The sequence below is a fragment of the Maniola hyperantus genome, chromosome Z (genome assembly GCF_902806685.2).
Source record: "Maniola hyperantus chromosome Z, iAphHyp1.2, whole genome shotgun sequence".
In the NCBI taxonomy this organism is placed as follows: domain Eukaryota; kingdom Metazoa; phylum Arthropoda; class Insecta; order Lepidoptera; family Nymphalidae; genus Maniola; species Maniola hyperantus.
This window is the reverse complement of record NC_048564.1, coordinates 13312462-13326349: the sequence shown is the minus strand read 5'-3', so window position 1 is coordinate 13326349 and position 13888 is coordinate 13312462. Positions and strand designations below refer to the sequence as shown.

At 36.6% G+C, this 13888-nt stretch overlaps 1 protein-coding gene across 1 annotated transcript; it reads right to left on the bottom strand.

The window, feature by feature from the left end:
* Positions 1–6880: 6880 nt before the first annotated feature.
* Positions 6881–12794, bottom strand: LOC117995775 (uncharacterized). The gene is made up of 3 exons (XM_069508563.1): positions 12664–12794; positions 9229–9302; positions 6881–7241 (listed from the first exon to the last, which is right to left on the bottom strand). The coding sequence occupies exons 1-3, from the start codon at positions 12685–12687 to the stop codon at positions 6881–6883; spliced, it is 459 nt and encodes a 152-aa protein (XP_069364664.1). The 5' UTR covers positions 12688–12794.
* Positions 12795–13888: the final 1094 nt, after the last annotated feature.

The window sequence follows — 13888 nt, the reverse complement described above, 5'->3', positions numbered from 1 at the left end:
TTTGCCTAGAAGATGCCTATTTTTTCTTGTTTTAAAGATGCCTGGATAGGTGGGAAACAAATATTTCGGAAGAGTTTTCCAAACCTAAGTCATGCGTATGAGGAATGATGACCCAAAACGTTTCGTGCGTGCAGATGAAAGTCGACGGCAGTATGGAAACTCGCCCGACGTCTTGCGGTACTATGGTAAAAAGGTAAAGGAGGGTCAAGATCGAAAAGTTCCTGAGCACAATAATTGGGTATTTCACTCCAATTTTTGTATTACTTTATTATAAAGTAGGATAAAAATAATGACGTAAGCTGAAAAAACTAATTAAATCGATCAAATAATAAAAAATCCTTTATAGAATTATGACGTCATTTTGACTAATGCCATAGCTTCGTGCGGTTTCATGCAAATTTTCGTTTTGTGAAAAAGGGATAGAAGACCCTCCCACTCCAAAATTAAAATGCCTGTAACTTTGTAAATATTTGTTGGATTTTGATATTTTTTTCAGCGTACGTCATCATTTTTATCCTAGTTTATAATAAAGTAATAATATTTATCAAATTCAAAAGCAGTAAATACCCAATTGAGGAAGATATAGAGTTTTCTATAAATTGTCGCATGAACAATATCTACACTAAAAAATTTGTAAGGTTTTGGATTTTTCAGGTAAGAAATTCTCAATACTTACTAGCCCGGAGTTAGGAAGCCCGTGCCTCGGAGAGAATGTAAAGCGCCTGATCTCACTCTGGTCGTATCAGGTTTCCGTTCCATCAGGCTATGAGAGTGAGGAATTAGAGAATGCACCTGTGTTAGCGCATACACTTGTGCACTATAATATCTCCATAATCTCCAACGCTGTTGGCTAATATCAATGGAGATTGGCCACCGTGGCCGAAATCGGTCAGGAGGATAGGATTATTATTATAAAAACCAGCCACGTGCGAGTCAGACTCACGCATTGAGGGTTCCGTACTACAGTCATATTTTTTCGACATTTTGTACTATAAATCAAAAACTATTAAGTATGCATACAAATAAATAAAAATCTGTTTTAAAGTGTACAGGTAAAGCCCTTTCATATCATACCCCACTTGGTATAATAATCTTACTTCGTAAGCTGAAAATACTAAGAAATTAATTGTTCGTGAACACATTTTAATTATTTTTTGTGATGTAACCTCAAATTCACGGTTTTCAGACATATTCATCCAAGGATTTTCCCTCTTACGTATGTTATAAGACCTACCTACTTGCCAAATTTCATGATTCTAGGTCAACGGGTATATATAGGTATATATCCTATAGGTTTCTTGACAGACACTACAGACATGCAGACAGACAACAAAGTGATCCTATAAAGGCTCATTTTTCCTTTTGAGGTACGGCACCCTAATAATAACAATGAATTTTAACCAAGATATGTTACGTTCATATTACATGGCGTATAAAATTCGTTCTCCTTCATAGAGCATAAAAATAATTATAAATAAAATAAAATAATAGAATACTTATGCGTGACATTATGTAATCCTCACTAGTCTTTAGTTTTACCAAGTTTTCTTTGATAATAATTTTTGCATTTCCTAAATGCAGACGATGGATAATTTTGCTTGCTAGTTGCTTTAACTGTTAGGCCGGGAAAAGCTAGCAGACAGACAAGCAGACACAATTACGCATTTATAATATATATATATAAGTATTGATAATTTAGTTGCCAGAAAGGGCAACTATTTCAAAAATTGGGAAAACGGAATAACCAATAACCATATCTTCATCGTACTCTGTAGAAAGGAAGAAAACTCATATTCTCATACTATCGAAACAATAACGTGATATTATGGAATACAGGCGCCATCTAGTTATCAATGTAGCATACTTCGATGTTTTACACATAAATTGTATTTTAAACGTAGTGACCTCTTGAAAGCTGTGATAACCTAGTGGTTAGGACGTCCACCTCCTAATCGGGGGTCGGGGGTTCGATCCCAGGCATTCCTCTTACTTTTCAGGGCTATGTGCGTTTTAAGTAATAGGCTACTTGACACTTTTTTAAAGTTGGTCTTAAATGGTTAATATTTGTGCTATTATATCAAAAAAATTAACACTATATTTTTTTGCGCCCTAAAAACCGTAAAACTTTCATTTAAAAATATATTTTTCTTAGACAGGTGAAAACACTGTCGGCCATGTTTGGCCGATAGATTATCTGTGCTTTGACGTCATGCATTTGTAAACAACAGCATAACCTCCCAAAGTTTAATAAACATGACTTCTATACTAGTGTACATGAAAAATATAGTAATTTTCGTTATTGTATCCGAGAATGTAAAAAACGCATCGATAAAGACCACAGGAAAGTTGTGGATTAGAGTGCCCAGTGAAATAAATATACGTAACACGCGAAGACTTGCTTAAAGGGATCCTATATGACTAACGACTTCAACCCAAATTTATTTTTGCAAAGATCACTTTGTTGTAATAACTTATTCAATTTATAAAGAGAAAGCGATATTTTTTTACGTTTACTATGAGTTTTTAGAAATATATAAAAACTAGCTTATGCTCGTGACTTCGCCCGCGTGGACTTCATAAATTTCAAACCTCCATTTAACCCACTCAGGGGTGGAATTTCAAAAAATTCTTTCCTAGTGGATACCTTCTCTTTACCTACAAAGAACACACCCACCAAATTTCATGTATCTAGGACCAGCTGTTTAGATGTTTAGGCTGTGCGTTGATATATAAGTTAGTCAGGACTCTAAATTTTATATATATGGATACTAAGTTAGTCCCCGCGTGACATAGGGATGACATTTCTTTGTTTACATATTTAATGACGTCACATCATGGCTGACAGCGTTTTCTGCGTTTCAAATAAAAATAAAAACTGTATTTTTTAAAATTGGATTTATATATCCATCCTGCGTTTTTAATAATTGTTATTGATATATTTCGTTGTCTTAAGCAAATTACTATAATAAATAATGATTTATTGGACGAAATTAGATATGAGTCAAGTAGCCCATTAAATATCACTTGCTTTAACGCTGAAGGAAAAACTTCGTGAAGAAACCTGAATGCCTAAAAATTCGCCATAATGTTCCCAAGCGGAAGTTTTCCAATCCACCCTTGATCAGCTTGGTGATAGGTCAGCCTTGGGGATAGCTGTAGGTGGTTTTAACCTGGACTGTGGTGGGCCAACGATGATTTGAGATGATTGATTGATTGAATATATCATCATCATCATCATTATCAACCCATCGCTGGCTCCCTACAGAGCACGGGTCTCCTCTCAGACTGAGAAGGGTTTTGGCCATAGTCTACCACGCTGGCCATGTACGGATTGGTAAACTTTACACACCTTTGAGAACATTATGGAGAACTCTCAGGCATGCAGGTTTCCTCACGATGTTTTCCTTCACCGGTAAAGCAAGTGATATTTAATTAATTAAAACACACATAACTCCGAAAAGTTAGAGGTGCGTGCCCGGGATCAAACCCCCGACCTCCGATTAGAAGGCGGACGTCCTAACCACTAGGCTATCACAGCTTATAATATATATAGTATATATATTATAAGCTGTATTGAATATATAGTAGGTATCTATCTACGTATCATATAGATGCTTCTATGAGGTCGTGAGGAAACAGAGTTCCTATTAAATTACTAGTTATAGTGTAAGAGCTAATAATGTGATACTTATCTAGTGCACGATAACTTTCCTTTTCGTTGGTCGTTAATCGTTATATTACAGTTATGGGTAACGAGACGGGCGTAAGGCTCTGTACATATTACTACACGTATTACACATGCGAAAGTATGTTTGTTTATTGGATTATTGGTCTATCTTTCAATGGTGCCGCAACGGAACAACGGATTGACGTGAGTGTCTGCATGAATGTAGTTAAGATCTTAAGAGTGATATAGATTATTTTTATCCCAGAAAATCAAAGAGTTTCCAGAAGATTTTCTAAAGGTCTTGCGGACGAAGGAGTGGGCATCAACTACTACTAGAATGAGATAGGTACAAATTACGTTTAAATGGGACGTGCTTGAAGAAGACTCCTCTACGTTTCAATATTTGATCGTAAATCATCACCATTATCATCGTTATCAGCCGATAGACTTCCACCGCTGGACATAGGTCTCTTGTAGGAACTTCCACATGCCAAGGCACTGCCTGAATCCAGCGAGTTCCTGCGACTCGTTTCATGTTTTTTGTCCACCTAGTAGGTGATCTTACAATGCTGTGCTTTTGGGTGCGAGGGCACCATCCAGCACCTTGGAACCGGTTCTCGGTCTATCGATTTTTTTAACTATGTGCTCTGCTCATTGCCACTTTAGCTTTGCAACCCATTGAGCTATGTCGGTTACTTTGGTTCTCCTACGGATCTCCTAGTTTCTGATTTGATCAAGTAGAGAAATTCTAAGCATAGGTTCTCTATCCTCCATCGCCGTTAGAGTGGTTCTGAGCTTTCTTATAAGGCTCATTGTTAGCGACTATGTCTCGGATCTATGGCATCATTGGCAACACGCACTGTACGAAGATTTTGTTCTTCAAGAACTGAGGAATTTTGAACGGGAAGACATCTCGAAGCTCCCCGAACGCAGCCCAGCCGAGAAAATATTTTCAGCATTCGGCCATAAATTCCTCTAAGGGAAAATACATTGTAGGAGCCATAACGCCGTGGTTATTAGTGTGATACATGGTGCGGAGCGCGCTTTGCTCGTTTTGTTGTTGCACGAACGAGCGCGGCGGGCACTCAGAAACCGAGGAAGTTGCGTCACTACCTAATGAAAGTCATTGTGTTCTAGATAATGATCCAATTTGAAGACATGTAACAGCTTATTTACTTTACTCACATTCTTATTATTTTAAGACCACCTTTAATTTCTCACAGAGATGGCAATCGGGATGGGGATGCCCCGCACAACCACACAGCCCCCGCGCTAACCCAGTGTGGGATAGCGCCCCCCCCCCCTCTCATACCCCGATTGTCATCTCGAACTGTCGCGTACTATACCTACCAGTAACAAAGACCAACTTCTGCTGTCTTTTTTCTTTCGATTTTTCTTACATGAAACTAAGTCGATCGGCACTAAAAAAAATTGTCAATTTCATTGTTTTTTATGGACAACTAACGCTTCACCAAAAAATTGACTATGCCAAAATTGTTTTCACATAAAAAGCTGCAATTTCCTAAGACAGTTTCCCTGTATCTCCTATGGTTTTAAATTGCCCCATACAGTCCCGTTTAAAAAAACACACTGTTAACGTAAGATAATAAAATCGATTAACATGTCATAAAATTAATTAATTTGATGTTAACGTGGTGTCACACGAGTAGATATTGGTGGTGTGTTACCAAGCAAAATCATTTAAATACCCTTGAGTGTTAAATACCGTTGAAGAAAACTTAAGCGTATAGATACGGAAACTTCCATAATCCTAAATGGGATATAATAAATGATGCGGAAAATAAATAAGTTGGTGACTGCTTATGGGATAGGTTAATATTAAGGCGAGCTGTGTCCAAATATGTTGGCAAAAAATTTAGATACATATATTCTGGTGATAATCTATGGAGTACAAGAAATGAGTTATTATTTCCTAGTTAACTGAACCATATTCCTCTTCTTCCAATGCCTCTTTTTCCTGAACGTGACTGAACATAACCTAACGTGAATAAAATTGCAATAAAAACCTATTTAATATTTTATTAGAATATCTAAATATTTGAAATAAAAAATTTTACATTTTTAATATTAATTTATTACCAAAATAAACGACCACACTTACTAAATCTATCAGTCTTAAATAGATATAAATAATGAAGGGAAATAAATTATTACATAACTGCTCGTAGATACGATGTTTTCATTGGTGCTATAATATTAAGATGGGTCCACAGTCTACGACGCTGATACACGTTCGACGTTGAAGCTTCACAGACGTGGTATCTTCGTATTTTAATTTGTCCCAATAATCTCAAAACGTCAAGCATGTAAGGTCGTGGGGACAGCATTAAGACTAAGACAAAAAAAAACGCGACGGCAGTGGTGCTGGATGAAAACATCCGGCTGGACGCTATGGCGCAGAAGGCGCGTATACACGTGTTTGATCTAAGGAACTATACACGGTGAAATTTTAGTGGTTTTAGAGCCATAAATCACCTTGAGTACTACTATCAATTTCGACCATGACTCTAGTATTAAAATAGAAGAATTGAATCAAGAAATTATTGTTTGGAAAAAATGCCGAACCAGCAGTAATACCTGCCGCGTCGCTCTGTCTCAGAACAGCGCCGCTTATCACGGGGTTCTCGGCCACTACTAATTTATCTTACAGATTCCAGTTTGTGTCACGATATTTTTTATTCATAAAAAGTACTAGTTTTCCAAACAAACATGTGTAGTCGATGGTACTACTTAAGGCTTTACTTAGCCACGGCTCTAAAATAAGAGTGAAGCCACACGATGCGTTGCGTTGTCGGTGCGGCGCATGAGCGGTACTGCTCTGTCATTCCACATAGAAAACGCTGTACCATGCCACACGATGCGTTACAACGTCGTGTGGCACCGCACCGCATGCACAAAGGACTTTAGGACCAGAGAGATGAGGTGGTGAGGGGTGGTGCGATGCAACGCCATACTTTTTGCCGGAGCGGCAACGCAGCGCCCGTGTGGCACCCAATACTCAAATCCACAGAAGTGTGGTGCCGCATCGCACCGGAAACGCATCGTATGGCCTTACTCTAAAATTTCTACGTGTATGAAGCCACTCACACTTCAGATAAGCGTGCTTCGACAGTTCCTTGTATAACAAGTTCTAAGAGCCGTGTTGGACATGCTGCCACACGCAATTAGTGTGTGTTCTGGCTTTAGTAGATATTACTGTTGAGACGTCGTTTTTTGAGTATCCGCCACCGGCAATTGCTGTGGCACAGAGTAGGTTTGGGGAAACGCTTGCGCGACATAAGGGCCTGGGCCGACTTGTTCTTGGAGTTTCTCCGCTTCTTCAGGAGCCACGGGGCACATACAGGGTACAAGCTGAACATGCTGTAGCGACACTGGTGTTAAACTGGCCCCCGCGGGCACACTTATAGGGATAGGCGCCATGTTCTGTTGGAGTATCTCAGGCTGCTGGTATTGTTGAGGTATCTGGTAAAACTTTCTCGACTCGTAGGGATACATGTATTGATATCTGTAAGGTGATACCGGCTGTACCCAATTCCTTGACGAGGTTTGACTTCTGTAACAATAGAGAGACAAGTTAAAAGGGAATCAAAGTAATTAAAATTAATAAACTCAATAAAATTGTTTGTAATTTGTCAATTGTCAAGTAAAAAAACTCGCAGTAGTGCTCCTAACTAAAAGGAATTTGAAACAAATTGAAAACAAATAGGAAACAATTTTGAACGTCTTGGAATCTGGAGATTTTGTATATACATAAGTCAATCTTTTCGTCCAACAAGTCAATGGATATAAGATTCTCACTTAAAACCGTTTTGAAATATTATGTGGATATATTTTCTAAAATAGGTATATCAAATCTACGTAACATATAATTCCTCATACATCAATAAGGCGTCATAACATACTCGTATATTATTATGTTATAACTATATTAATATGTATTTTTAAGACATGTTATGTTAGATAATTAAATAATATAATATATGTTACACAATATTGATGGTTTATTACCATTTTAGCAGTAGGTATGGCTCGGATACTCATGTAGTAATAATAATGATTCCCGTGGATTTTCCAAAAAAAAAAACATACAAACTTTGTCCTGACAATAAGGAACACAAAAAAAGAATTATGCAATTTGGTACAGTCGTTCGGAGGTTATGCGCGTGGGTACATACATACATTTCGGCGATTCATATTTATAGAGCGTGGATTTGACCTGCAGCTCGTTCCGGCAACGCACAAGACTGCAAATACTATTTTATACATGGCATAATCTTGTACATATTATATCAAATATTTGAAAAGAGCAACCGCCGAGTTTCTTGCTGGTTCTTCTCGGTAGGAAAGGCATTCCGAACCAGTGGTAGATGCATCCGACTATTCGTAAGTACTTGTAAAAGTTTATTAGAATAAAAAAGATTTTTATTTATTTATTCATATAGAAGATAAGATTACATACTCCTATATAGAGAAAGCGTGTTACTAAAAATAGCGATCATATAATTCGCATACATTTCAATCGCAAGCAAATAAAAATTACATATAAAATTCGCAATAGCATGTTACATAACCAAACAAAGAAATACAAATACCTACTACATCAATAATAAATATTATGATAAACTAGCTGAGCCGGCGAACTTCGTACCGCCTAACAGTCGATTCTTTAATTTTTTGATTTATTTTTTACTACTTACAATTTATTAAATTTTTCGCTTCGTCAGAACCATCCACGTACTTTAAGGAATATCATTAATAAAGCGATATGGGTTCAGCTGTTCTTGAGATTTGCGCTAAGCAACACATTCAGCGATTCATTTTTATAATTTAAAAAATAGCCTGAAAAAGTCTAAAAACAACAGTTTTCTATATTCCCATACAAAAATTCGTAATAATGCTTAAAAGTCAATTTGAACTTTAATACAATACCATAAAGTTTAAGTGTTAGTGGAGGGGTTCCGGAAAGGCAAAACAATTGAGTGACGTATCATATAAATATGTCAATATTTGTCAATGTTTATATTACGATGGCAACATTACTCAAAAATTGTCTGTGGAAAAAATAAAAAATAAAGAATCGACTGTTAGGCGTTACGAAGTTCGCCGGGTCAGCTAGTAAATAGAGATAAAAACAAGTATGGGAAGTAAAATATCCTACTTTAGGAGGGATTGCAGGTTTAGGGGTACCTAGTTCAAAACTTATATAATATACTCCTAGAAGAAAGGCGGAAAAGCAAGCAATACATAGTACCACACAAATGTTCTAGGACACACGTCTATTTCACTCCGACACTAAACCATCTTCAGGCTTCAGGAGATGTTAAGCTCGAGGGCAAGCTTAGCATATCAAACGCTGCACGTTCGACTATACAGATAATTGTCTGTTTTGAAGTATTATAGCGAATAAAATAGACAGCCAACGGCGCCATAAATCTCAAAGTATAAAAGTTTGGAAATCATGAGGGAACCGATAAACCAAAAAACATGTATACCTACGGTTAAACACACAACTCTTTTGGATAATAAGTAGGTATACATACCCGGAATCTGAGCCCCATTTGAGGAAGAACGCCTCCGAAGTAGAACTGATTGCTAAACTCAGGAGGAGGCAAATCTGTAAATAAAACCTTCGTAAGTATAATCGTTAGTGTACTGCAGGGAAAGCTACGAAGACAGACAGATCCTCACAGAACAGGGTTCCGATTTTCCTTTTGAGGTACGGAACCCTAAAAATTGTGTATTTTATCTGGCAGTTACTCATCCTATTCAAGCCTGCCTTCTATTTATGATAAAAAGATAAATACCATGATTATTTACACATCACCACAGGGAGAATATTATCCAGACTGGGATCTTTATAGTTATGCGATGATTAATGACCGCCTTTAACTAAAAACATCATCATTAATGAAACGTTCCGTAATTGCCCGAACAGACAAACATAGTAATGCATCGTGCCCATCAGGACCTCGTTAAAACAAGTATAATAATCTTCTAAATATATAAAAGGAAAAGGTGACAGACTGACTGACTGACTGACTGATCTATCAACGCACAGCTCAAACTACTGCACGGATCGGGCTGAAATTTGGCATGCAGATAGCTATTTTAACATTATGGAGAACTCTCAGGCATGCAGTTTCCTCACGATGTTTTCCTTCACCGTTAACTGAAAAGTTAGAGGTTCGTACCCGGGATCTAACCCCGGGCCTTTCAAAGAGGAAGCTGACATTTTAACCACAAGGCTTTCACCGCTGTACTTAAATGTAAAATAATGTCATAAAACGTGTAAAATACATAAATATGCAACATAATTACTTGCTATATAATTTACCTTGTCCGTCTGATAAAATAATGGAAGTGTGAAGAAATTTGTTCCGATAAAATGTGATGACTGATAATGATCGAAATTCGACAAAAGAAATATCACAAAGTTTTAGTTCAATATCGAAGGGGCGGCAACTGTAACTACGAAAAACGAACTAGTGATGTCCAGCGACGGAACAAGTTACTTTAGATTCGACAATATATTTTTCTTTCAGATACATACAAGTTAGCCGATGACTGCAATCTCACCTGGTGGTAAGTGATTATGTAGTCTAAGATGGAAGTGGGCTTAGACTACATCATCACTAGGTGAGATTGCAGTCATGGCATAGTTATGGCAGTTTTTTTTTACTTTTTACCAAGCCCATGCCGTAATAAAAATACTTTATGCAGATTTTACACGTAACTATTATTCACACTATATCGATTTTAGGCTATCCTTTACAAAAGTTCTGTTAAAAGTATGATCCTGAAAAAAATATATTACTTATACAATTATATATTACTTATATAAAATTAATTATATATTACTTATATAAAATTAATTATATATTACTTATATAAATTAATGGATATATTGCACTTAAATAAAATAATCACCCTGTACCAGAATTTAAACATCATACACGAAGTAGTGTGCACAGAACACAAGATAATATAAATAACAAACTTTTTCTTATCTACCTACATTTATATATAAATTTAATGATTGTGTTCTTACCTACTAAGTATATTTACATTTAGTTCAATGTTGTTAGTTTATATAAGTAATTATTGTTATTTAGCTTTTAAGTATTATACCATTAAATTAATGTGTTACGTGTACCTATCTACTGTCGACGGCATTGGTGTACGGAAAAACTTATGATTTAAATTTTATGATTACACCTAAACTTGTTGTCAAATGTACATATTCTTCCTAAATAAATAAATAAATTACTAATTACTAATTGAAGATTATCTTTATTAATGATAAAAAAGCGTGGATTTGACTCGCAGCTCACTCCAGCTATGCTCGGGACTGTAATTATTTATACATGGCACAATATTATAAATTCAATATTTGTTAAAAGCAACTGTCGAGTTTCTTACTGGTTTTTCTAGGTAGGAAGGGCATTCCAAATTGGTGGTAGACTCACTTGACAATGCAAAAGCACATGTAAAAAAATTATCAGAACTAACAAACCTTTGTAGGTGTAGGTATCTACTAGGACCTAGTGATTTTGGAAAAGCTTTTTCAGGTTATTGCGTACCGTATATTACATACCTAGTTAGGTACTATTTATGTCCCTAGTCGTTCTTAGTCCTATCTAAATTCTTTAATAAACAAAATTACAAAAGCTAGCTTAGTATTGAGTATGTACAAACTTTTTAAATCAGTACCCTTATTATAAATGCGAAAGATGTGTTTGTTTGTTGGTTTATTGGTTCGTCCTTCAATCACGTCGCAACGGTACAACGGATTGACGTGATTTTTTGCATGGGTATAGATAAAGACCTGGAGAGTGAAATCCATTTCCATCCATCCCGTCCATCCATTTCATCCCGGAAAATCAAAGAGGTCGCACGGGATTTTTAAAAACCTAATTCCACGCGGACGAATTCGCTAGTTGTATTATAATACGATTGTTGTACTTGAGGAAAAATAGTGAGAATCGTTACGTACATACCAAATTTAAACAACAACTTATTTTTCTTATAAAATACATAGTAGTAGAGTAGGGACTTATAATTCACTTTAGTCACTTTAAGACAAGATAGCATGCCAAGTCTACTCGACTACGCTAGAACTTCACTCAAACATATTTTATAGAAACGCAATGACTTGCTTCTCCTGGCATCCCATTTAGCGGCTATAAAGCCATGTAAATTGAAATTTTGAACCACAATAGATAATCGTTAATGGAAAAGTAAACACTAAAGATCGATAACTCTACAATACAAGTGGGATTGATTCGTTATTCGAAGATGTTGGTCGGGTTGTGACAATGGGATTTGTTTATTTGCTTTGATTTGTTTTTTTACTTCAGAAAAGATGTTAACAATTGAATTGAAATGATTTTATTTTTGAATACTTCGGAGTCCTTTTTTGCTAAATTAGAATTGTTTCCGGTTTTAAAATATCTTCCTTTGTAACATACATACACAAAATTACATAAATATAGGAAACTAGCTGACCCGGCGAACTTCGAACCGCCTAACAGTCGATTATTTTTCAGGCAATTTTTAAAATTTTTCTCTTCGTAAGAACCATCCTCGTACTTCAAGAAATACCTATTAAGTATAAAAAAGAATTTGCGAAATCGGTTCAGCTGTTCTCGAGATTTGCGATCAGAAACACATTCAGCGATTCATGGATTCATCTATACTAATCTATACTAATATTATAAAGAGGTTATATCGTTAAGTTTGTTTGTAGGGGGTAATCTCTGGAACTACTAAACCGATTTTGAAAATATTATATTATATATATATTTTATGTTCAAAAAATTAGAGATCCCTTCGAAAATTGTAATAAGCTACCCGTGCGAAGCCGGGGAGGGTCGCTAGTTTATAGTGATGATAACACACAAATAAATAAAGTTACAAATTATTAAATATGAACTGAAATTTCCAAAGTATTTTTTTAAATAGCAAACAAAACTTACCGCAGTGTGTTTTTGCCGGAACATATTGCACTGTTTTACCTAACTACTATAAAATAAGGGCACGCTTAGCCCTTACGACACCTATCTCGAAACTGAAGCCTACGAAAATGGGAATACTAAATTAATCCAAAAGTCCCCACTTGTATCGGACCGAAGATGCGCGCACCCAAACCGACCGCAGAATGATCGATCCCAGGGGACCAGTCGTTTTTTATACACGATTTCAGAAACATTCCGTCCCTAAAAAGCCGGTCCCCGGCCCCATCATGTAGTATAATAATAATCTTATTAACTTATCTACACTCCTATCTTTACTTAGAACGTACCGTTATATTCGCCCGAATTTAAAAAGGAGTTTCGTAGACACTGACCACTTAAGATAATTTCACACTTTTTTATGGGGTCAGCTAAGTGTTCGGGCATAGGGTGATTCAAAACGAATGGAAAGGTTTGACCGGCGATCGGTCTGGTGCCCTCGTAATGGCATGGGAAGGATGCGCCGGCCGGGCGGTCGTGTCGAATCGAGACGGCTCTATTACCCGCCGACTTGCTTCGGCGGATCCGTGACTCGTCATGTTTCCCGACGCGTGAAATCCTAAATGGGTGCAGCGTCAACATTTACAATACAACAACAAAAAGTTCCCTCGGTGCCGTGGCCGCTTAATTACCTCTGATTGATATTTTACTGAGGGCCTTCATTACGTTTTTTCAACCGTTTCCGCTACGGCGCGGGACTCCTAGCTCACTTCGGAATCAACTCGGGATGCCAAAATGACAGCTATGTAGACAAATAAAAAAATAACGGCTTGTGCACAATTAAATTTATAATAAGTTAAGTAGGAAATTGCCAATCTAATAACTTATCTCTAGCTATTAACTGAAAATTATCTCCGACTTTCCGCATCCAATCGATGCCCCAGCCCCCACCCTCCGGATCTCGTAGAGCGTGGAGTTACTGCAATTATTTTTATGCATGGCATAATATTTATTGTAAATATAATCTTTGAAGAGAGCAACCTCCGAGTTTCTTCTGTATAAAAGGCATTCTTAAACCGAACCAGTGGTAGATCTGCATTTGACGATTCAAAAGTACTTACAAAAGTTTATTTGAAAAAAAAAACATGTAATATTGGTTGCCAAGACTCACAAGTTCATAATGTTTTCACTGTTAAAAATATATGAGATCTGTAGTAGAGCCAAGCCCCTAGCTGAGCTTCAATTTGGG